General features: G+C 30.5%; 1 protein-coding gene across 8 annotated transcripts in view; it reads left to right on the top strand.

Moving 5' to 3' along the window:
* The window catches only part of LOC145273340 (retinal-binding protein-like), a 381,653-nt gene that overhangs the window by 345,672 nt on the left and 10,981 nt on the right, over positions 1–25,000 (top strand). For all 8 annotated transcript variants that reach the window (XM_080127073.1, XM_080127071.1, XM_080127171.1 and 5 more), the window contains 5 exons: positions 2,821–2,901; positions 4,020–4,103; positions 13,918–14,024; positions 17,239–17,378; positions 22,817–22,968. In XM_080127073.1, the coding sequence (XP_079983199.1) occupies positions 2,821–2,901; positions 4,020–4,103; positions 13,918–14,024; positions 17,239–17,378; positions 22,817–22,968 (564 nt within the window). The remainder of the gene's footprint in view (positions 1–2,820; positions 2,902–4,019; positions 4,104–13,917; positions 14,025–17,238; positions 17,379–22,816; positions 22,969–25,000) is intronic.

Raw genomic sequence — 25,000 nt, 5'->3', positions numbered from 1 at the left:
ACGATATGGATTCGAGCCTGCCTGCCTGCCTTCCTACTACCACTTTTTGTTGTTGTTTTTTGCTCACCATACACCTCCGAACACCCGGGCAACGCCGGGATGAAATGCTAGTATAATATAAAGCTGAACGTCTGTGTGTGTGTCTGGTCACGAATAGGCTCCTATATGGTTGACTATTATAGAAAAATGATCATATATAATGATAGAAGATATATCGAGACACAGGAATGGGTATGTTTGATCTGGCATAATGATGATTCATTAAAATTGTGGGGTTTGTGTATGCACCTGGTCTACAAAGTATGGAAATAAAAAATTAAAAAATTAAAAAGAAAACGTTTACAAGTGTTTTTGATATAGATGTACATAATAATACTTTGATAAGTATGTTTTAACTAAAATAGGGATGGTATAATAAAATTGTGGCCTCCATAGAATGGAAAAAGGCACAAATTTTAATAAAGACTTTTCATATCTATCTGTGTAAGTATACTTTGATAATTATGTTTCAGTTTGAAGAAATATGGTATAATAAAATTATGGGGTGTTCGTTCGCGCCTGACCTCCATAGAATGGAAATATGTCACAAAGTTTAACAAGGATTTTTAATATAGATCCACAGAATATTGTGATAAGTGTTTCAGTGTGAACGGGTATGGTATAATAAATTATGGGGTTTATCCATTTTATTTTTACTTTCATCATATTTTGCTTTGGTTTTGATACCCCCAAATTCGAAGCTATTTCTTTACAACTCTTCCTTTTCATAACCTATCATACTTCCATAAATCAGAGTCCATTTTCTGTAGGCTGTTTTTGAACCCAGTCAACGACGAGTACTTTTGCTAGTATATATATATATATATATATATATATATATATATATATATATATATATATATATATATATATATATATAAGCGACATTGAATCTGGCCAATAATAAAATAGATGACCATTTTGTAATAACAGGTGCTGTATGTGCTCAGAGCCTGAAGAGAGATGGGCGTTGCCAGGCTATTTTTTCCCAAGACACGTTGCATGAAATAATGCAGTGCCTCCGCGACCCCCCGGAGGATTAAGGGACACGTCCACATTTTGACAAAATAATTCCTCTCATTATCTTTTTCTTTCTCGACATTTATCTGCAGTGTTTTCTTTAAGCATTGTGTGTGCTCTTTGTTTTTTGTTTTATTTATTTATTTTTTGCTGGCCCCTATACTTATGTTTTTACTTTGTTTATTTATGGTTTAACTTCACCAATATTTGTTGTATTAGAAGCTTAGTATTCAAAAATAAAGGAAATTCTCAGTGAGAGCAGAGTTAAACATCAGATCAGTTTTTAATGTGGGGAAAAACTCAACTTCCCGAAAACAGTCACTCTTGATTGGGAGTAAGAATAGAAAATTACCTTAGTCAAGAAAGATATCTCAGCGTCTGAACTAAAATAAAGAGAGATACTACACTTTGATTTGAGTCGAAGGCCAGGCAGATTACTAACATATGAACTACATAAAAGCAGAGCGAGTTGAGATAATTGATAATAGTCTCGTTTTCTGAATTTCCCATGATGTGGAAGATAAGAGTACAGAGTCTTACAATAGTATTGCCCTTCATAGTTCTTCAATCTTATTTGAACCACAGAGAGTTTTTTTTTTATTGTCCTTTTTAGCATATTTTGATATCTTTACTAATGATTGTCATCGGGAAATCAGTTACTTTTTAGTAATTGGCATAAAAACCATTTCCAGTACTGAGTACTATTATATAATATTTGTAAATCAGATGAAACTTATCATTATATCAAATTTAGAATCTTGGGCTTCTCATAATAAACTTAAAAGTGCTATTAAGATTAAGTTCTTATATTTAATTTCAATTTTGATTGAAACTATATTTTTCTCAACAAATATTACAATTATTATTATAGATTTAACTTAGCTAAAAACGTCTAAAATATATTGACTTGTTACCATAGTAACGAATCGCGGATGGGTCGACTACGAATCCCTCCCTTTTCATTTTCTTCTTTTTTTTTCTTAGTTAAATTTTTAATTTCCATTCACCCACGAACGCAGCCGCCTGATCTAATTAAAATAACTAAGGATGCCCATCATTGAATCGAGTAGTTGCTGATTAAACCCCTTTCCCTCTCTTCTAGTGACCCCGACATGTGTTTCCAAATGCCCATAATAGAAATTATTAATTAAAAAAAAAGACTTCTAAATGTTTTGTAATGATTAAATCTAGGTATGTCTATATGTTTATATATTTGCATGTAACGAATTCACTCTTAAACATATTAATTGATCATTATGACGTTAGAGGTCGTAATGTGGGTTATATTTAATTTAGTCTTATGCAAAATGAGTAAAAAGGAGATTGAAGTGTTTCATGAAACTTTTGATAATTCTGATTTTTGTGAAATTTTAACAGTAAATATCAATATTTAATTAATAATATTAAAATTTTAGTTTATTTTAAAGGGATTTTAGGATGCATAATATGAACACAACCTTTCAGATTTGCATTACATTTGATCCATAGTTGTTAGACACCGATTAAGCAAGTTACACTGAATTTCGATTTTTCCTTTAAGACCTTTAAAATTTTAGACATTATCTAGATTCAAAATCATGTAATCGATTTTGATCAAAATTGAAATAAGGATTGTAGATATAAGGTTTAATATAATTAGTTCTGTATCTCTTTGTAAGGAAAAACAAACTGTTCTATTCAGGGAATTTTATCCATTCTGGGACTCTTCTAGTAATAATCCTAAAATGGTCAAAGATGATAAAGAATTCTTTTCATTTTTAGGTTTGGATTTTAATCTTTACCTCTCACGGATTTTAGAAGACAATTATCCAGAAATGATGAAACGATTATTTTTGATTAATGGTAAGTAATTCAAACATTAAACTTTTGTTTCATATTGTTATACCGCAGATCAACCCCTTTTGTTGGACAAGTGGCTTAAGACAGTAGAAAGTAGACCTTGGGTTTACTTTCAACAACCACATAACTTCTGCTTTCTTTATTTTGTTGTTTAGTCCTCATATTCCATGACTGATATTTTTGCAAAAGGGGAAAAAATTAGTGTTTGTTTTTTTTTAGTCAAAATCTATTTCATTTAACACTTATCGTTTGCAAATTTTTTACCATTGAAGTAGTATTTTTTAGCTCCTTACATCAAGTTGTTTCATGCCTTGTCCGGAGCAAGTTCCATAAAAAAGATACTTCATATAAATCAGCATCTTATGACTTTTTTGTTCTGTTGCTGGTTTGGTTCCTCTAATTCATTTTGAATTTAATCGAGCACTTTGATGGAATTCTTTTCCAAAAACAGTATATATATATATATATATATATATATATATATATATATATATATATATATATATATATATATATATATATATATATAACTTTGAAAACGGATAAAGAAAAGTGAGGAGTTGGTCGGTAAGATGGCTGTTCACATTACACTTGAACTTGTGCATGTCAGTAAAAACAAGGAAGCAGGGACCTGAAAGTCTAGCAGTTCAAGGGAAGAAACTATTTGAGTAGAAGGCTTTCAAGCATCTATTCTGTGTAGGGATTGGATTTTACTGCTTGTTGGGTTAATCAGGAATATTTACGTTGAGGGTTGCTTGGAATTCGTCGGAGCACATTCTATAAAAATACTTGTTAAACAGACACAGAGATGCAACATTTTGACGATAAGACAGAGATTGGAGTTTGGTTGACAGTATGGAGCCTATTAAGTTGACGATTCTTTTTTGAACGCTGTCAGTAAGAAACTAGTAGCAGATGCACCAGCCCAAATGTGGTAGCAATACTCCATATATTGGTACATAGTTGGCTTTATACTTCCTAACGTTTACAACAAAATCTTCTATAATTTCTTTTCTTTTTCAAATTGAAATTAATCCGTATTTAAAAATTAAATTTTAATTTAATCCGTATTTAAAAATTCCTTTGATTTTTGTCTAGCTTATTTATTTTTTTTTATTCAGCGCCCAAATTGTTACCAGTTCTTTACAAAATGGCTCAACCTCTCATCAGCGATTCAATGAAACAAAAGATATTTGTCTTAGGAAGTAAGTTCAGACAAATTTTTTTTCTTTTATCTTCATACGCAGAAGTTTTTGAACTAAGACTCGCATGTTGAAACAGCCAGGGTCTTTCCATAAGTTATTATTTTTAATAATAATGAAAAAAAAAAAAAAAAAAAAAAGGAAAAAAGGCAAATGACTTCGCTACATCTCAAATGAGCCGTTGAATGTCATAACTCGGTAAGCGCCACAAACAAAAAACGGAGAAAAAACGCTGTTAAAGTTTAGCAACTTTCAAAATGCCATAGAATCCGAACCGTGAAATATATTCATGTAAGGTTTTCTTTCTTGTGTAGCTTAAAGCATCAGATTCTTTGTTAGCATACTTTTATGTAAGGAAACCAAGGCATTTTAGAAGACAAAAGCATTAACAGCGTTTTTCTCAATTTCCATGACAACAATGAAACGTGTGATAGTAAACATTGTGATCACATTCAGTGTTATACCAAACCTAGCTTACAACGTAAATAGCTGATATTTTGACCAAAAGTAGTTAACTGCATATACTTTCACGCAAATCCATAATAAATATTTTACGAGCAAAAAACATAACAACAGTAATAAGATGAGTTGCTGTTGTCCAGAAAATCACCAAAACAAACACAGTTTGGTGACAGAAAGAATTTATTAAATCACTAGACTTGCCCGGAGATATATTTTTATCGTTCTCATACCGCTTCCATCTCAAATGTACATATATTTTATATTATTGTGTGTATATATATATATATATATATATATATATATATATATATATATATATATATATATATATATAGTTTTTAAAATAATAAGCGGAAGTTTCTCGAGAACTCTTTCGGCTATCATCTCTTCGGGAGAAAATCGATAGCGTACAAAATAATATTATGTCGAAAATAAAGAGTTCTAATGGGGAACTTATTGAATGTGCCAAAACTACGGGGATACTAAAATAAATTTATTAACGTTTAAAAACGATTAAAATATTGGCACAACGGGGAGAAAAAAAAAGAACGGGAGAAAAAATTCAAAGTTCCCAAAGAAAAACAATGCGTTGGATGTTTCCTTTTGCCGGCACAAAGAAGGTTGAAGTAACGCAATAGAGACAGACTCCAAAATCCTTAAATGGTTTCTGGAGTCCGCTCTATGTAGCACCTCGAACCATTCTATTTTATATCTATCGGCACAGCACGGGTTGTCAACCAAATGCTGGCCAATAGCAGAGTCCAAGGCTGCAGAAGGAGGGAGACCACCAGACCCCATCCTCCCTTGTCTGATCTTCGATGGAACATGCTGGTTTATGCGAGTCAAAAGGTGCAAGGGTGTTCGCCCAACATAACCAGCATCGCACTGGCATCTAAATTGATATACAATATTACTATTTTGGATGTAAGGCAAACTATCCTTGCGAAAAGACGGAAAAGCAGGTCTCGTAGTATATACCAAACACAAGGCAGTCGTAAATACTTCTGCGAATCTGTTTGGAAAGTCTATTACTCTTTTCCCCAATCCACGGTAATTTTAAATAAACCGAGCATTTCAAGGGTCCAAACTTTTTAAGGGATTTAAAATCCGCAACCTTTTTGAAAATACAGGCATCAATAAGGTCAACAGGATAACCATTATTGATGAATATTTCCCTGATCTTATCGAGTTCGGCGTCTAATCTGTTAGGCGAACAAATCATGAGGGCTCTATGTACCAAAGTATTAATTTTTTTTTTTTCTCCCCTCGTTGTTCCAATAGTTTAATCGTTTTTAAAAGTTAATAAATTTATATTAGTATCTCCGTACTTTTGGCACATTCAATAAGTTCCCCATTAGAACTCTTTATTTTCGATATAATATTATTTTGTACGCTATCGATTTTCTCTTGATGAGATGATAGCCGAAAGAGCTCTCGAGAAACTTCCGCTTATTATTTTCAAAACTGTATTCAAATTCTGTACCTCCAAACATATATATATATATACATATATATATATATATATATATATATATATATATATATATATATGAACAAATGATTAATAAAACATGTTAAAAGACATCTTGAGAAAGAGTTAAAAACATATTTAATTTTAAAAAGGAAGCACAAGATAAGTGGATAGTCCTTAATCCGCGGAGTTTCGAAGAAATACTCTCCTTCTCATCAGAGGGCAGGAATTAGCAAAATGCGGGATCGGATTTTGCATGTAAAAGTATTTAATGAAACTACAAGTAAGTCACAGATCTTACTTGGTTAAAAAAAAGGGTGAGGTAAGGGGAATTCTTGGATTTTTTACCCTTCACCGGACTATCCATTCATGTGAAATCTTTTTATCATTTTTCTTTTACCTCCTATTCCCCTTACCTCACCCTTTTTTTCCATGTCATCACTTAGCAACAATGATAGAACAATGGGCCATGAAAATTCTACTGTGGCTAAGTTGATAGTTGTTTTTCTGTTGTTTTTTTTTTTTTTTTGCATGACGTTGTCTGTAGGTTCAAACTCCGCATGTAAATTTCTTAATTTTTTTTCAGTAGCTGCAAAGAATTTCATAAGACTTGAAAATTTACGTGTTTTTTTTTGTTTTTTTTTCTTTTTGCATGGAATGGTCTATAGGTTCAAACCCTGTACGTAAATTTCTTAATGTTTCTTTTGTTTTTTGTTTTTTTTTTGTTAACTGAAAAGAAGTTTATATAAAATAATTTAATAAAAGAAGCATTAGGTTCTCTAGAGTGCAGTGTAGAATAACATTTATTTTGGACTAAGTTGCTGTATGGAAGTATGTGAAGCTTCCTCCCGGGTGATTTCACAGATTTTGATGACAATAAAATATAGGAGTGTTGGTCATAAATAATCAATAATAATAATAATTTATAAATAAATAATTAATAATAATAATAATAATTTTAATAAAAATATATTTGCTAATCATCATTCAATCTTGGTCAACGTTGGGTCTCCCTGCTAGTATATATATATATATATATATATATATATATATATATATATATATATATATATATATATATATATATAAGATATAGATAAGATAAGATATATATATAAGAGAAAATATTTGATAAAACATGTTAAAAAACACTTGGAAAAAGAGTTAAAAACATATTAAATCTGAAAAGGAAACACTTATAAGTAGATAGTCCTTAATCCGCGGAGTTTCGAAGAAATACTTTCCTTCTCATCAGAGGGTAGGAATTAGCAAAATGCGGGATCGGATTTCGTATACAAAAGTATTTGGTGAAACTGCAGGTAAGTCACAGACCTAACTTAGCAATGTTTGCTAATTCCTACCGTCTTATTAAGAGTTTCCTTTTCAGATTAAATTTGTTTTTAACTCTTTTTCAAAGTGTTTTTTAACATGTTTTATTAACTATTTGCTCTTATTATAAGCTCTATCTCCTATTTGGTTTTATCGAGCTTTTACATCTGGTTGAGATTACTTTATAAATATTAATTCTTTAATATTTATAATATACTTTAGTTTTACCATCTTGGATCATTTTGGTAAATTTAATTGTAATTTTTATTTTATATATATGTGTGTGTGTGTGTGTGTGTGTGTGTGTGTGTGTGTGTGTGTGTGTGTGTGTGTGTGTATTACCATTTTATCTGCTTAGTTACACATGTTTCGGTTACTGAATCGTATTAACGATCCAGTAACTTCATCAGACTTTACAGATATGGTTATTATGATTGGAAAAACGATATTAGAAGAAGCAAAAAATAGAGGGGGGAGATTTCAATTCTAATGTTTAACTAAGTAGATAAAATGGTAATTAAAAAAATATATATTTGCTCTGCAATAGTATTGAGCAATTTTTTCAGGTTTTTACTAATTACCATTTTAGCTATATCTATCTATCTATACTCCTATAAATTCGTTTTTCCTTTGTGTGTATTGATATTCATATTAAAAACCTTCTTTTCTATTTATTTAAAAAGAAAATACAATTTTCTTATATATGGGTTGTGGAATGCATTCACTAGCTAATTTGCATATTCTTTTACACATTCATTTTAATTAATTTCCTATTAGTTTTTTCGGTTTTCTTATGGGATGATCTTCTTTAGTTAACTATTACGTGTAATTATATTCATGCCGATATTCTACATGATTTATACTTGCATAATATTTGTGTAAAAAGTTTACAGTAAACACAAAATTGTTTCCATATATATTTATGTATACGTGTATATCTTTGTTTAATCTATCGATTATATCTATAAACGTGAACGTGTCTGTGTCTCTCTGTGTGTGTATACATTTCCATACGCTATAACTCTGTCAATTTTAAGCCTACAGACTCGAAATTTGATATACAGGGTACTGAGATTTGGGAAAATCTTTGCAATCGATTTGAAATTTGACTGTTAAGGGGTCAAAGTTCAACGATTTGACCTTTGAGAATTCTACCAAACTCCTCCGACAATTTTAGGTCTAAACACTTGAAATTTTAGAAATAGATTCCTTGGACATGGATTTAACTTAATAACTTGATTTGAGCCCAAAACAATAAATGTTAAGGGGTCATAATAGGGGTCAAAGTTAAAAAAAATTGACCGCTTTTTTTTTTCTTTTTTTTGCTCAACATACACTTCCAAAATCCTGGGCAACGCCGGGCTGAAATGCTAGTATATATATATAAAAGTGACCGTCTCTGTGTGTGTGTGTGTGTGTGTGTGTGTGTGTGTGTGTGTGTGTGTGTGTGTGTGTGTGTGTGTGTGTGTGTGTGTGTGTGTGTGTGTGTGTGTGTGTGTGTGTGTGTGTGTGTGTGTGTGTGTGTGTGTGTGTGTGTGTGTGTGTGTGTGTGTGTGTGTGTGTGTGTGTGTGTGTGTGTGTGTGTGTGTGTGTGTGTGTGTGTGTGTGTGTGTGTGTGTGTGTGTGTGTGTGTGTGTGTGTGTGTGTGTGTGTGTGTGTGTGTGTGTGTGTGTGTGTGTGTGTGTGTGTGTGTGTGTGTGTGTGTGTGTGTGTGTGTGTGTGTACATTTTCCAACGCAATAACTCTGTCAATTTTCAATATATAAATTATTATGATGGCGGGAAAGATATAGACAAACACAGGATGGACTTTTAACTGATTATTTTTCAATCATTTATTTCAGGAATAAATTGGAAGAAAAGAAAAGAATTGTTAGTTCAATGTCTACAGTAAATTACTCAGCCAACATTTGAAATTTTACATAAAGTGTAATCAGATAGGGCAAGCTTTTTAATCGTTTTTTGCTGAAATTTTCAGCTTCCAGGGGGTCAAAGTTCAAAAGATTTTACTTTTGCGGTCTCTAGCAAACTATTAAGCCAATTTTTCATCTAAACATTTGAAATTTTATATAAAGGATATTCAGACATGCAGCAAGCTTTCTAATCAGTTTTTGGGTGAAAATTTAGCTGGCAAGACGTCAAAGTTTACAGACTTGATCTTTGCAAACTCTAGCAAACTCCTTCATCAATTTTGGGCCTAAACACTTGAAATTTTAGATGTAGATTACTTGGAAATGGGTGAAACATTTTAATTTAATTTGAGCTGAAGATAATAAATGTTAAGAGATTAAAATTGGGGTCAAAGTTTTAAAAACATTTCACGTTTGCAGTCTCTACCAGTTTTCTCTATGGTAGTTGAGAAAGCATATTATATAGAAAGGCATTACCACGCATATGCACACTTTTTGATATAAACATTTGCACATAAAGTTATGAACAGTACATAGGGCACGAGCAAAGCCGGGCTGAACTGCTAGTAAAAAATAAAGTAATTGAAAAACCAACATTCTTATTTGAAATAGATAATTTTACTGGTATTTTTTGTTTGTTGTTTTCACAATATTTTCATACATTTGTAAACTGTATCGACTTGGCATTACCTGGGATGCATTGAAGTTATTTTAGTTTTTAATTTCTATTTGTTTGCACATTTTAAAAACTCATACAGATTTTTAAAAAATTATTATTCGTTGTAAGGGAGACAGTTTTTTATGGTACTTATATATAGAATAAGACCCATGCTATCATACACCAAAACGTGCTGAACAAAAGTTTATTAATTTTCTTTTTGTTTTTTTTTTTTGTTGGATGAAAATATATTATTTCTGGACAATTCTACTTTTACTAAGATATGAAAATACGTTAATGGCAATCATGAAAGATGCGATTATTTTTTGTATCAAACAAGAAAATGCTGTTTTTACAACTATTTTATTTAATGTAACAAAAAATGTAAATAAATATAAAAATAAATTTATTAAGATGCAACTATTTTTTTTGGCACTCGTGACTTTTTTGACTCCTAATTTTCATCTGCTAAAATGTTAATCATGTGATTATTGATTACGGTATAGTGTTCGGTCATTTATCTCGGGTAGTCAATCCCCGCCCTCCAAAAAATGTATATTATAAAATGATTATATATATATATATATATATATATATATATATATATATATATATATATATATATATATATATATATATATATATATATATTTAATAGGGTGCATGCCTTTATAACTATTTGCTAATATTTTCTCTCCTCTGATGAGATGGTAGACATCGAAACCCTTATAGGTTAAGGAGATTAATTTTCTTAAGCATTCTTTATCTTGCTTAGAATAATAAAAATTCTTTGATATGAAACTCAACCACTTCATTTCATTTCAATTAGAGTTTTTTGAAATTCATTGAATTACAATTTAATTTATTTGCTCTATCTTGCATATCGAGCAATTCTTGTTTAGATGGGATAACTTATAGAATATTACTGCCAGTAATATTTTGTAAATCTACAAAACAACTGATTGTTAAATAAAAACTATTCTGAAGTATATATATATATATATATATATATATATATATATATATATATATATATATATATATATATAAAATTCAAGTTTTACGATATTTATTAAATTGTTAGGTTAAAGTACAGAATAGTTACAATACACTTGCCAGCCCGGTAACATAAGTGCATAAGTAAGTGATTTTTAATATCGTATTCAGCTTAATCAATAACAAGCGGCACTTGAATGAATGTTTTATTTTATTGATGCTTGCTACGCCGTAATCACGTGATTAAAATTTTCGCAGACGAAAAATCAGGAGACAAAAGAGTCACAAGTTACATTTTTTTTTTTTTTTTCAGAATTAACTTCATGGTTGTCAGTGTAGTAATTTTTCTTAAACTAAACATTTGAGTACATGTAAGAAAAAAAATGTAAAAAAAAAAATGATTAATTAAAATTAAAAACTCAAGAAAACTATCTATTATATTTACATTTTTTTTGTATATTTATATTTACTTTTTTGGCGTCTCCAATTTCGGCAATAAAGTGTAGAAGCACCAAATTTTCTTACATTAAATAAAGTAGTTGGAGAAACAATATTTTTTGTGTAAAAAAAAAAAAAAAAATAGTCTCATCTTTGTTTTCTTATATCCCAAATTATCGTATTTACAAAAAAAAAGTCTTGTAGAAAAAGTTGAGTTACGCCCCTTAGGTGAATTAGTATTTCTTCATGATTGCGTATTTGTGTTATCACGAATATAATTCAATGAAAAATTATTTTAAGGATGAAAACAATATTCATTTTATTGTTACGAAAAAAAAATACAATGAATAATTAATAATTCGTGAGCAAGTTAACTCTTAATTTTTTTATGGGTAAAAAGTTCTGTTTGAGTTATCCCCCGTTGATCATATTTATTGTACCTATTTACTATGCCTCCCCACGAGACAGAGTTAGACACCAGGGTCGTTTTTTAACGTAGAGAAAAGGTACAAAAATTAAAATTGTCTCAGTCGTGAAGGATTTCTCCTCCACCGAAAGAGAACAAGAAATAGAAGTGCAGCATCTCAAGAACAGATACTACACTTTGATCTTGTTCCGAAGGCCAAAGTTGAATATTCAGCTAAATTAAAATGAGTATCAAACGCTTTTGATAAAATCTGATAAATTTCAAATAGTGATAATTTAGTTAAAAAATATTTTTTTAAATAATGAAAACGAAAAGACTACAGGAAGATGCAAATCGTTCCAATAATAATAATAATGGTAATCGTGAAGAAAGAGAGAGCCTGTTTCCTCCGTTTGACTATAGGTGGCGTTACTGTCTGTCCACCCAGTTACGGAAGCACAAAATGTATATAATGCCACCCTTGAAATAAAAATAAATGTTTTTGTTATATTTTAATTTTAAACATGGTTTGATTTTTTTGGGGTGGGGGGTGCAAACATATTTAAGTTTTGTTTTTTGTTTTTTCAAACATATTTACGTTTTTTTGTTGTTTGTTTTTGCAAGCATATTTAAGTTTTATTTTTCCAAACATTTACGTGTTGTTGCTTGTTTATTTTAAAACATTTACGTTTTTTTTTTTGCAAGCATAAACTAAATATTTTTGAAATTATTATTATTATTATTATTATTATTATTATTATTATTATTATAATAATAATAATAATAATAATAATAATAATAATAATAATAATAATAATTGACACTATTTTTTTCTTTCGTCACGGTAAACTAAGAAATGTTCCTATTATTCAATGCAACTTTTATTCATTTTAATTACTAAGCACTTAGCACTTGTGTCTAACAATTTAATTAAGTTTGTAAGCTAAGATTGCCGGTTAAGCCTGATATTAATTTTTTTTTAAGTTTTATTTATTTTAAGCTTGTGGGGTTTTTTAAACTGAAAGATAATATTAATAAATTTTCTTTTTGTTCCAATCCATTTAAATTTTTTCTTAAGCAAAAAAATAAATAAATAAATAAAACAATGTTGATCGAATAATTCAAGTCAAATTTGTAGTTTTCTTTTTGCGTAGGCAATCAGTTAAGTTTGAGTTATCTCCCTTAGATCATTTGAGACTCAAATAATTTAATGTTTCAAGTAAAAATTTTATCTCTATTGTTACGTTAGATGTTATATAAAAGAAACTCGTGTGTGTGTGTGTGTGTGTGTGTGTGTGTGTGTGTGTGTGTGTGTGCGCGCGTGTGTGTGCGCGCGTGCGCGCAAGTTTTTTCTTATGGACTACTAAACGGCTGGACCAATATTTTTTGAAATTTCACGAAAATGTACTTTAGTGTTTACAGTGTTCTTAAAGAGGTTTTGTAGTGGATCGTATTTAATAACGGAAAATAATAGATAATCGAAACAATTCGATGAAAGAAGAAACAGAGGATTTTAACGAAAGTTAACATCTCATACATCACAAATGCCTTTGATAAGTTTTATTACCACAGAAGCATGAAGGCCTGGCATATAAAATCAACAGTAGGTTCTTTGATATGACAGGGGCGAGTTCAAAATGAATGTTTCTATTTAGAGCACAACTGAACTTTTTCATTTTAAACTTAAATTCAAGCCATTATAAAAAATTTTTTTATAAAATCAATAGTGGGTTCTCTACAGTACAATGTAAACTACAAAGTATTTTGGACTAAGTTCTTGCAAGGAGGCATGTGAAGCTTCCTTTGCAGGTGATCAATCGATTTAATTGAAAAAAAAGGGCGATTTTATCGATTTCAATGACAAAAAATATGGAAGTGTGAAACATTTGTTGATCATCATTCAATCCCGGGCAACGTCATGTTTTCCTACTAGTACTTTCTAAATGATAATCAAACACTTTTGATATAACTTACTACATTTTAAATAATATAGTGAAGTGTTACTTGTTAACCAGTTAAGCATAATTATATGATGACTTGGAATGTTGTGCCAAAAAAAAAAAAAAAAACATTTTAAAAACATAAAAATCAAATTATGGGTTGAAAATAAATTGATTTTGTTTTTAATTATTTTTTTCTTCTTCTTAGATGACTATCAACAGACTTTGCTTGAATATATCGACATGGAAGAACTACCTGCCTATTTGGGGGGCAAGAAAACCGATCCCGATGGCAATCCCAAATGTGTTTCTATGGTATGAAGAAGAAAAAGAACTATTCATTTTTGTCTAAAATTCTTGGTAAAGAAAATAAGTACAAGTGCACTTTACCTAACCAGAAGCATTTTTTTTTTCATTTTTAGGAGAGTTATACTAGGTAAAAGAGAAGATAATCCAAAATTAAATCATGTTTATACTTTTAAGACTTATTTTATTAGAGAACTACCGGACGGAGGGAGGGGGGCTTGCCTTACTCGGTCGTAAAATACGCTTAAATATATTTTAATTCATGCAGATTTCGTATTTATTATTACAGAGTTAATTGTCTATTGAATATTGTATATTATAGTACTGATTTCTAAAAGTTAAAAAAAAATAAATGACTTGCTTGCCATCAGCTAGAATCAAAACCAAAACATATAGTGCTCTTGCCACGTTTGAGCTATCAACAGATAGATAAGAAAGATTTAAAATTAATCCACTACAAGCTAGGAATGAATTTGCACATGCGCAAAAGTAACAGAAATATATCAGCAAATTGAAATGAATATTTTGTATTTCAACTTGCCCACATATTTCTGTACACATTATTTATCCATCCAAACAAAGATTTTATTCATTATAAACCATCTCTGGTGTATTGTTACTATTTCCTGTTAATTTCAGTGTTATGTGATCAGTAATTTAAGAGTTTATCGGTTAAATAATTTCACATAGATACACACACATACATACATCTACTGTTTGATTTATATAGATTTTATCTTTTGCAAAAAAACTCATAATTGAACTTTTTCAAATAAAATTATTGAAAAATGAAAACAACTGCAAACATTTCAAAATATTTGACTCTTGTATTTTATATGTCTGGTATCTTTTATTTTGTACAATGTGCAAATACTCTAAGCTTCTCAGCCCATTCGATGACAGATCCATCAAACACGGATGTCGAATCTGTCCATTTTTTTTTTTTTTTTTTTTTTTTGTATTACTGCTTATCAAAACCACGTGAAGATAAGGATTATATGTAAAAATAAAATAAAAGTAAATAAAAGACACTGTTTGAAAGATTGTTTTTCGTTGCCAAACAATATTTTTTCAGGGAATTAATTTCTATTTTAGTCACTTAAATTATTTTGAGTTGAGAACAAATGACGTCGAAGTTGTGTTTGTATTTCTCCCACGACGAAACGTTCAGTTATTTCCCTAAGCTGCAGTATTCTTCTTTTCTTTCTTTCTTTCTTAGTGCCAACTGATCGTAAACTCGATACGAAGAATGAAACAACGTCTAAAGCAAACAGGCACAAAAATCTCAGAATTCAACATTAATTTTTCCAATACTCTTTCTTGGTTGTCTTAAACTCGAGTCTTTTTTTCTCTCTATACCATTCCTTTATTCAACCACATGTCTCCTCATATGCAAATTACTGGCACCTTTAAAAAAAATCCATCTACAAAATTACATTTCTTATTTTTCCTGCTTCTCTTCCAAATCCCGCCATCTAACAGGCCAAATCGAGGCACGGTCGCTTGCACAAATAATACTTTCTATTACAATATTAAAATTAATTATTTTGAAATATAGAATGTTATATTTTATTAGTAAATTTTTTTAAATATTAATCTGAAATGTTGTTGCTCTTATTGTAAACTCTTTTTATTTTAAATTGATTCAATCAATGTTTTCTGACGTGTGACTTCATTTTGACTGAATTTATTTTGAATTATGATAAAATTTTAGTTTTGAAAAGATCATAAAATTTTAGTTATCTTCTCTTTTCTTTAGTATAACTCTTCCAAAAATTAAAACAACAAAAAAACATACTTCCGGTTAACTAAAGTGCACTAGTGCTAGAAAATTATATGCCTCACTGACTAATAGTAGAATCAAGAAATCTAAATACATTAGCTACCTACTTAATAAAGAAAGGTGGGAGGTGTTGGGGAAAAAGTTGTTAAAAAGAGAATTTGCTACAAGATTTTCTAACCACCAAGAAAAATCATTGGCATTATAATATAGGTATATGAGATATCTACACAAAAGAAAGTTTTTCTTTTTACTGTTGAGTCAACATTTATGAAAGCCAAAATCTCTTGGAGACAAGGATTAATAAGTTGAATGAATTGCCAATGAAATGATGAAGAATATGATTAGAGGATTGAATATGGTAAATAGAATGGACAAAATTTAAACACTTATGGAAATGCTTTCTGGCAAACATTTGTTGATATTAGATTTGAAAAACCATTTATGGAATTTCTGTTTCATTTTAGAGTTGTTCATAAGGTGCAGAAATATACCTGTAATTGGATTGGCTCATCCCTTTTCTTCTTTTCTGCATCTTCTCCATTTGTTATGTTGCTAGTCTCAGTCTTTTCTATAAATACTATCGTAGCATGTGTTCTTCAGAATCCTTTGACTTATTCCCGGCTTCCTTTGTTCCATCTCGTTTGACTCATTGACTCAGTGCCCCCCCCTCGCATCAATTCATTATTTTAATACATTATTATAATACAGCTTCCTATTTCCATAGTTTCTTTCCAAGAACTGCAGACTTGTAGAACTCTCTTCCTGCTGACTGTTTTTCTCCTACTTAAGATTAAGGCCAATAGGCATCCCTCGTCTTTTCAATAATTATTTTTCGTTCCTGTTAACTCCTTACAGCAAGTGGCTTTATATCTGGTCTGGAGCGATTTCTATATAAAAAAATTGCAATAGAACTTGAAATAAAAAAAGTTTGGATATCTTGTGTTGATGCTGCACAGGAATAGAGAAAGAGAATGAGAGATAAAGAGAATATAGTAAGGCAACACACTAAGACGTGGAGTGAATCAAGAAAGTAATTATGAATGGACGAATACAGTCAAGTCACAATTATTATTTTTCTGTAACATCATATAGGTGCAACTAGTAAACTTTGTATATGTTTTAAAAAATACACTTTTATAAAAAAAAAATTTTTTTTTCATCATTTAGAAGTATTTTAAATAGTTTCAACCCATATAGTAAATGTGGTATTGAAGTGTGAGAAAGAGGGACAAACCTATTTGGTGCTATCTGACTTTCTGTAACGTAACACAAATGTTGTCATGTAAATACTGTTGCAAGGAATTTGACAAACTATTTTTCAGTTGAAATTTATTTGATATTTATTTACTATCCAGATGTTTTTCTATCCATCCAGATGTTTTCTATCAATCCAGATGTTTTTCTATCCAGGTGTGTTTTTTTTTTCTATTTTCTATGCAGATTTGTTATGGTGGGACAGTCCCTGAGAATTACTTCCTTGAGAACACGGATGCATACGAAAACATGACCAAAATTGAATTAAACAGTGGTGATAAAAAATATATCGAATTTCAAATAGAAAATCCAGAAAGTATTTTACAGTAAGTTGGTTGAAATTTGTACTTTGTTAAATTTGTCATGGTTTAATAATTTTTTTTAATTTATAAATGATTTATGGGAAATTGTACGATAAATAGCAGAAGTATTTGCTGATATTGCTAAATTTCTTGTTGGATTATTATCACAAGATATATTCACTATTTAAGCAAATGCATACTCAAAAGTAATGAATTATAATCAGTGATAATCTTCAGTCTTAGAAAACTTTGGCATTGCACTCAAAATGCAATGCTTGGTTAAATAAGTAGATATCTCATTGCTGATGCAATCCTCCATTTATATAAGAGCCAGGTACATCCTAAAATGGAGTGCTGTTGCCACATCTGGGCAGGAGCTATTCGGCACTACCTATCCTGTCTTGACAGTCCCGGAGAAAGCCAGATAAATGTCCACTTGAAGTTTCCAAACCTGGTAGGTGTTGCCCTTATCTTTTCCCTGTAACCTCTTTCCCACAGAAGAGACATTACAAACTTGTCTCTGCTCTATCATTATTTTTATGGCAAATGCTCGACTGAACTCCAATCTATGTTTTCCCCTTGCCAAACTTTCACTAAAAAGCACTCGACTAGCTACAACTATTATCAACAATTTACTCCACTATATCTGTGCCTAAATCTAAACACAGATCCTATGAACAAAGTTTCTTTCCCAAAACTGCTCGCCTGTGAAACACTGTTCCGCTGACCTGCTTCCCGGTTGAATGCAACATGGTAGCCTTCAAATCCAATGTAAAAAAGTTCTTGTTGAGCCGTCCCCATAAATAATAATTAACGATTACTACATTACCACCTTACATTCATTAATCCTTTTCTTGAGTAACCTTCGGGCCTTGATAAGTGGTGACTCCCAAGTAAAAAAAAAATAAGGCAAGCTGTTACTCATGCAGCAGACTCCCCCACCCCATCTTTACCTTTCCAATGGACTATTCCAGTGGGAATAGTTCATTGGAAAGGTAAAGTTCCAGTGCTATTGCAAGAGTTGCTAGAATGTTGGTGTATGAAGCCTCAGACTGCCTTGGGGACTCAAACTCCGGATTTTTCCTTAGTATTGACTCCCAAATCTTTTGTAGAAAGACAAGAATCTCATTTTAACATTTAATAACAACTTTATTGATTATCTTTGTTTGTTGACCAGTAAGAAAAAGAGGGATTAGTCATGGAAAGTCAATATGATAATAACATTGATAAATCATAATGATATCATGATAGACAGACTTGTTGAAAGAAAGTTTTCATGGATGCATATTAAAGCCAGTAGCAAGAGAATACGTCTATGTATGGACAGGACCAAGAGATTAGAGAGTCCTGTGGGAGTAGGAGAGTTCATGTGTGTACTGCCTTGAAGGCTGTGTGTGGAGGTAGCCATGTTGGCTTGCTTGTTTTCTCGTCGACCCAGAGCCAAAAGCTCAGGTGAAGTTGCACCCCAATAAAAGACTCAGTCACATGGTCAACTCGCCTGAGTGATGGTCTTTGATTGTTCATCAGAAAAGAAGGTGACTACTATAACCAATATAACTACTATGCAAACATATTCAAAATCTTAAACCACGAGTTTTTATTGCTCCCTGCCTGGATTGGTTTCGATAGAAAACAAAAAAAGTGTTTCCAAATAAAACCTTTCCTACAATTGGATATAACCACAAGGCATTGGATGTTTGAGATCAGTTTTCCTTCTTTTAAATGAGCTGTCTTCTCAGGCTAAAATGCCGAAATATTTCATTTTCATTTTTTTTTATCAATTATAAAATTTTGTCTTAACAATTTTCATGAAAATAACAATGGAAAAATTAAAACTGGTAGAAAAAAAATGAAATAACATTACATTTGGATGAAGGATAGTAGTTTACTTTCAGTAGCCTGGTATCTTTCACTTCCTTTATTTTGTCCTTTAATCCTAACATTTCATGAGCAATGTTTCTGAGAAAGGGGAAAAAATTGCAGTGTTCTGTCTCAAACTTATTGTTGGTTGGTTTTTGATCTTGAAGTAGTATTGGAGGGATTTCTTACATCAAGTGGTTTCATGCCTTGTCTGGGGCGATTTCCATTAAAAAAATATTTAATTCTAATTAAAAACAAATGTCATGATAATGTTTTCTGTGTTTAAAGTGTATAACTTAATTTCCTTGTATTTGTAGCTTGTAAACGATATTAGACCTTCCATATTTTGAAACAACAAAAACTTGTATAAGGTAATGGAACTAGTAAAGAAAAAAGTAAAAGAAAAAAGAAAATGGTAAAAAACTACATCTAATTCAGCAGAAAAAAAAAACAAGGGGGAAAACAAAGGAAGGAACCATATCTGGTTTAATCTGGCGTACAGTGACCACATCAAAAATAACATTCTGAAAGAATTCTACCAAATTACTAATAAACACTTCCCCCAAGAATGTAAACTAAGCAAAATCATTACTAACTTTCCTTCTCCGCTTCATCTAACTTAACCAAAATTGTAATAATTTCCAACAATGCAAAATTAAATTAAATCAGGAAAGATAGGGATAAGGAAACCCAGAAACAATATAATGAGAATAGCTGCAATTGCAGAAACCCAGATAAATGTCCACTTGAAGGGAAATGCCTAACTTCAGATATTGTCTATAAATGTAAGGTCATAACTGAAAACAATATTAAGGTACACTTCAGATCGACAGATACCAATTCAAAGACAGATTCTGCAACCACCTAACGTTCTTCAAGTTACAGATAGATAGTGAAACAAACACCAATAACAATGAGAATGACAATAATAACGATCATAGTAGTAATAGCGGAATGAATATTAGAATCAGTAAAAGCAAGAAGATAAACAACACTATTTGAATGTATTAGAGAACTCCATAGAAATAAAATTGAATATAAAATAAAATGGTTCATAGTAGCAAGGACTAGTAAGTATAAACCAAATAAATCGAAAAGATGTATCCTTGAATCATATCACATATTAGTATCTAAGGAAGATTTATTAAATAAGCGCCTGGATGTGGTGCAGGGCTGCCAACATAATAATAAATTCCTGTTATCCCGCATCAGACCAGACTAAATAAACAAAATAACAAAAATAGAAGACATATAAACGAATAAGTAAATAAATATATATAATGGAGGGTGGGGGGGAAAAAAGATAAAAAGAAGATTAAAGTATGACTTGTATACAAGTCATACTTTAATCTTCTATAAGTATAAATCGAATATAAATTATGGTGAAACCTACTCTTGAAATATCAACAAACTAAAACCAAAGTAAATAATGAGAAATACCAAACATGTAAGGTTAGATTAAACAAATTTAGTAACAGTTAAATGGGTGATGGTAAACTCATAAAGACAGTAAAGCACTGATAATAACATCTATATAGCTTAGAAACGCAACATAAATGTGACAATTAGATAACTAGAAAGTAAGATAGATAACAAGGATAGATCATATGAAGAAAGGAAATTTTTAGTGAGATACTATAGAAATGTAATGGTGAAAAAATACATAAATATAGGAAACATAAAAAACAATCCACAAAATAGCCAGCAAATGTTAATATATGAGAAATAAGTAAAGGGGAATAACTAACCAAAAATATATATAAGGAAAAGTAAATCAGAGTGATCTCCCTTGGATTCAATAACTAGCATATATACAACAAAACAGAATGTTTACTCATAGAGAGATAAACAAATACATTCTAAAGATATTGTAGTTTTAATACAGAGAAATTTAAATTGATAATAATATACCATAAGGAATAAATGGAGAAACAAATTTTAGGAGGTAAATTACCCCTTAAAATTTGTTTCTCCATTTATTCCTTATAAATAAGATAAATATAAGCAATTATTATATATATGAAAGTGCGGTAGTCTCAGTATTGGCAGACAAACAAGTGGAAAACACATTCTAATTATATTATAGTTTCCAAAAACAGAATAATTTAAACTGAAAATAATATATAATAATTAATAAATGGAGAAAATAAATGTAAGGAAGTAAATTATATTAAATAAATAAATAAAAAGGATTAATTATAAATACGAAAGTACGGCTGGAGGGGAAAATAAATAAAAAGATGGAGACCCGACCAACAACGAGAATTACACCCTCGATAGCAGAGGTATGATTTTGACTGTTTGTGACATGTAAAGATTGTGTTTGAATATGTTTTTTCTCCATAGAATTGTCTGAAGAGTTTGTGTTCTGGGGTAGTTAACATCCCTATATCTATGATAGTATGGATTCGTCTGGCACTATGTAAGGTAGACATTTCTGTCATCGAGCAGAGAGCACACGTATAGTTTAACCGCTCGTACTGAACACCAGGACTCTTTCACATTAATATTGTGACGCCCTAAACAGGACCACAACAGTTTGCTACATTCAAAAATACAGCGATGACATATTTTTACTGTTCGTTGAAAATTGCCAACGAAACAGATCTGTAACATATACTCTTATGAGAAAATAAAAGAACATGGGTTTTCAAAAATTGTGAATGGGACTTTTATATATATATATATATATACTAGCATTTCAGCCCGGCGTTGCCCGGGTGTTTGGAGGTGTATGCTGAGCAAAAAAAAAACAAAAAAAAAACGGTCAATTTTTTAAACTTTGACCCCTATTATGGCCCCTTAACATTTATTGTTTTGGGCTCAAATCAAGCTAGCAAGTTAGATCCATGTCCAAGGAACCTATATCTAAAATTTTAAGTGTTTAGACCCAAAATTGTCGGAGGAGTTTGATAGAGTTCTCAAAGGTCAAATCGTTGAACTTTGACCCTTTAACAGCCAAATTTCTGACCGAAAACCGATCATATAGATTTTCCCAAATCTCAGTACCCCGTATATCAAATTTCAAGTCTGTTCTGAAAAGTAACAGAGTTATTGCGAAAGGAAATGTACACACACACACACACACACTTTCACTTATATATATATATATATATATATATATATATATATATATATATATATATATATATATATATATAATTGTTGATGGGACCATTCCAATATTTTTCCTGATTTTGATACGATTACCTATTCTGATTCATTATAAATCTGGAAATATTTAGCTATAGAGTTGTTATGTTTTCCCAATTGCCATAAAAACACATGTTAAATGCATATATATTTTCACAAATGTAAAAAACACTTGTGGAGGGTGATCTATAGATTTTACTTTTACTGGTATTTTAAAATCAATAAATATTTATTATTTTAGCATTACTATCAACAGTGGAAGGTTTTGAATCAAATAAAAAATCAAATAAAAAAAACAATTAAAAGGATGGTTTTTGGCTTCAAAATTTTTCTGATTCCACTGCCGATTCTGATTAATCGTCCCACCACTTATATAGCTCTAAAATTTTGTGCAGAATAATATTTATAAAGCTATATTAAAAGATTTTGTTCTGTTTTCTATTGCTCAGATGGGAATACAAGACAGAGAAACATGACATTGGATTCAGTATTTTCAAGAAAGAAAATGAAGATGAATTGAAAGAGATTGTAACAAATGAAAGAATTGATTGTTTTAATTTAACAATTGATGGAATCATTACAGTCAATGAGCCTGGAACATGTAAGTATTCTGTTCAATTGTTCTAAAACAAAATAATCTAAATATATACAATGGTAGTGTGATAGGTAGAATTTCCAATTATCAAAGAAATAAGACTTGGCAAGGTTAAAAGGACAAAGACTAGCTCAGCCAAACATTTACAGATTAGTACAGCAAGTATGAAATCAGGCCTACACACTCTGGAGGTGTCTAGTTTTTGTTTTTTTATGATATCACAGCAATGATGATTTTCTTATCTAAGAGTGAGTTTTCTATCTGAAATGGGAAGCTTTGGAGGGAGCAGTTTGTGGGATCTTAGATGGAGTTTTAGGCTGAACTGCTTTGCAAGTAGCTCAGCCTTTTTAGTTGTTGATTGATTCATCAAACTATATATTTCCCAGAAATCACTCGTTCCTAATTTCTGATGTTCCATATATTGCCTAATAATCCCAGTATGTCTTCGCAACATTTAACTAATTTTTAGAACACTATTAAAAAAATGTTTTACAATTTTTCTTTAAAAAGTTCATGACAAATCGTTAAAATGCAAAATATCTAAAATCAGAGTAAAATAAAATAGAATCACAAATATTAGTTCCTAAAAAAAGTAAAATAGTTTGGAGGATTTCATTAGCTTGCCATATTCTTCAGATGTTATAAGCATTTTTTGCCCTAACATTATCCTTGATGATCTTTAAAAGATTAACCATCAGAAATCTAAGACAGCTCTGTCACGGCCAACGTAAATGGAAGGGCTTTTCACTAAAAGTCATGTGGCCGGCTGATGTAACAGAATTAAGTACAACAGGCACGGTAATGACTATTAAGTCAGAAAGAGTGGCAACCTTGGTTGAAGTGAATGTCCCTAATGATGGAGGTCTGAACAGAGCTGAAAGAGATAAACAGACCAAATATCAAGATCTCATGTATGATATGAAAAGAAACTGGAATCTTAAGGATATATCAATCATACCAGTTATTATAGGTGCTACAGGGCTTATGAAGAAAAACCTGAAGTCCTACCTAACTAATATTCCTGGTGAACCAAGTGCAAAAAAGATCCAGACAATTGCACTTAAGGGAACAGAGAGGATACTAAAAAGAGCTCTCGGTTGGTTTCAATAAAAAGCAAGGCAATGTTGGCAGCTGGATTGGCTGCTCCATACACAGCATTACAATCTTCAAAGAAAGAAAATGAAAAAAAAAAAAAAAATGGATAATCATTTTCTGTTTCATTTCTCAAAGAAAAAGAAATTGCTGGGGGATTTATAAAACCAGTCCAAAAATGGTTGTATTTTATTTTCTGAAAAATAAAAAAAATTATTTTACATTTGACACATGTCATTAAAAGGGAGTATATATTTGCCTGGAAAATACTGTGAAGCTTTATTTTTGTCAAAGTGTATTTAATTATTAATTCACACATGGCTTTAATTTTTAAGTTAAAAATGCACCCGTTTCAAAATGATTTTTAAATGAGATTTTTTACAGTCGTTTTTCTTTACAAAACAAAAAACATCATGTAAAATTATTTCCTTTTAACTTTTATATTTTCTTATAAGCATCCAAAGAAGTGAATTTTTGTCAAAAAGTTAAACACTTAAATCTATTTTTTCTTTAGTTTTAAAATTCGTTAAACAAATAATTTTTACATGAGATGTTTTTTCAGTCTGTTCTCTTAAATAATTTTTATCATAGATTATCATCAATATATTTTGATATGGGGAGAGTCAACAAACATATCAAAATTTTAGCCTCGAACGTGACTTTACGATAAGGGTTTTAACCTTTTTATTTATTTTTTAAATTGATTAAACTCCGTTAAAACTTGTGTGTATGTACACGCAAGTGTGTGTGTGTGTGTGTGTGTGTGTGTGTGTGTGTGTGTGTGTGTGTGTGTGTGTGTGTGTGTGTGCACGCGCGAAAAGAATGTTCCAAGTTTATTATTTCTGTCAAGAAAATTTTTGTATGATAATTATTACTCTAGGGGTGCAGAAGTAAAATTAAATCTCTTTTCCTCCCCCCCCCCAAAAAAAAGAATAAAACAAAATGA

Source organism: Euprymna scolopes, chromosome 1 (assembly GCF_053919585.1).
Source record: "Euprymna scolopes isolate OS-2025 chromosome 1, ASM5391958v1, whole genome shotgun sequence".
In the NCBI taxonomy this organism is placed as follows: Eukaryota; Metazoa; Mollusca; class Cephalopoda; order Sepiida; family Sepiolidae; genus Euprymna; species Euprymna scolopes.
The sequence above is the reverse complement of the archived record's forward strand: the minus strand, read 5'-3'. Positions and strand labels throughout refer to the sequence as shown.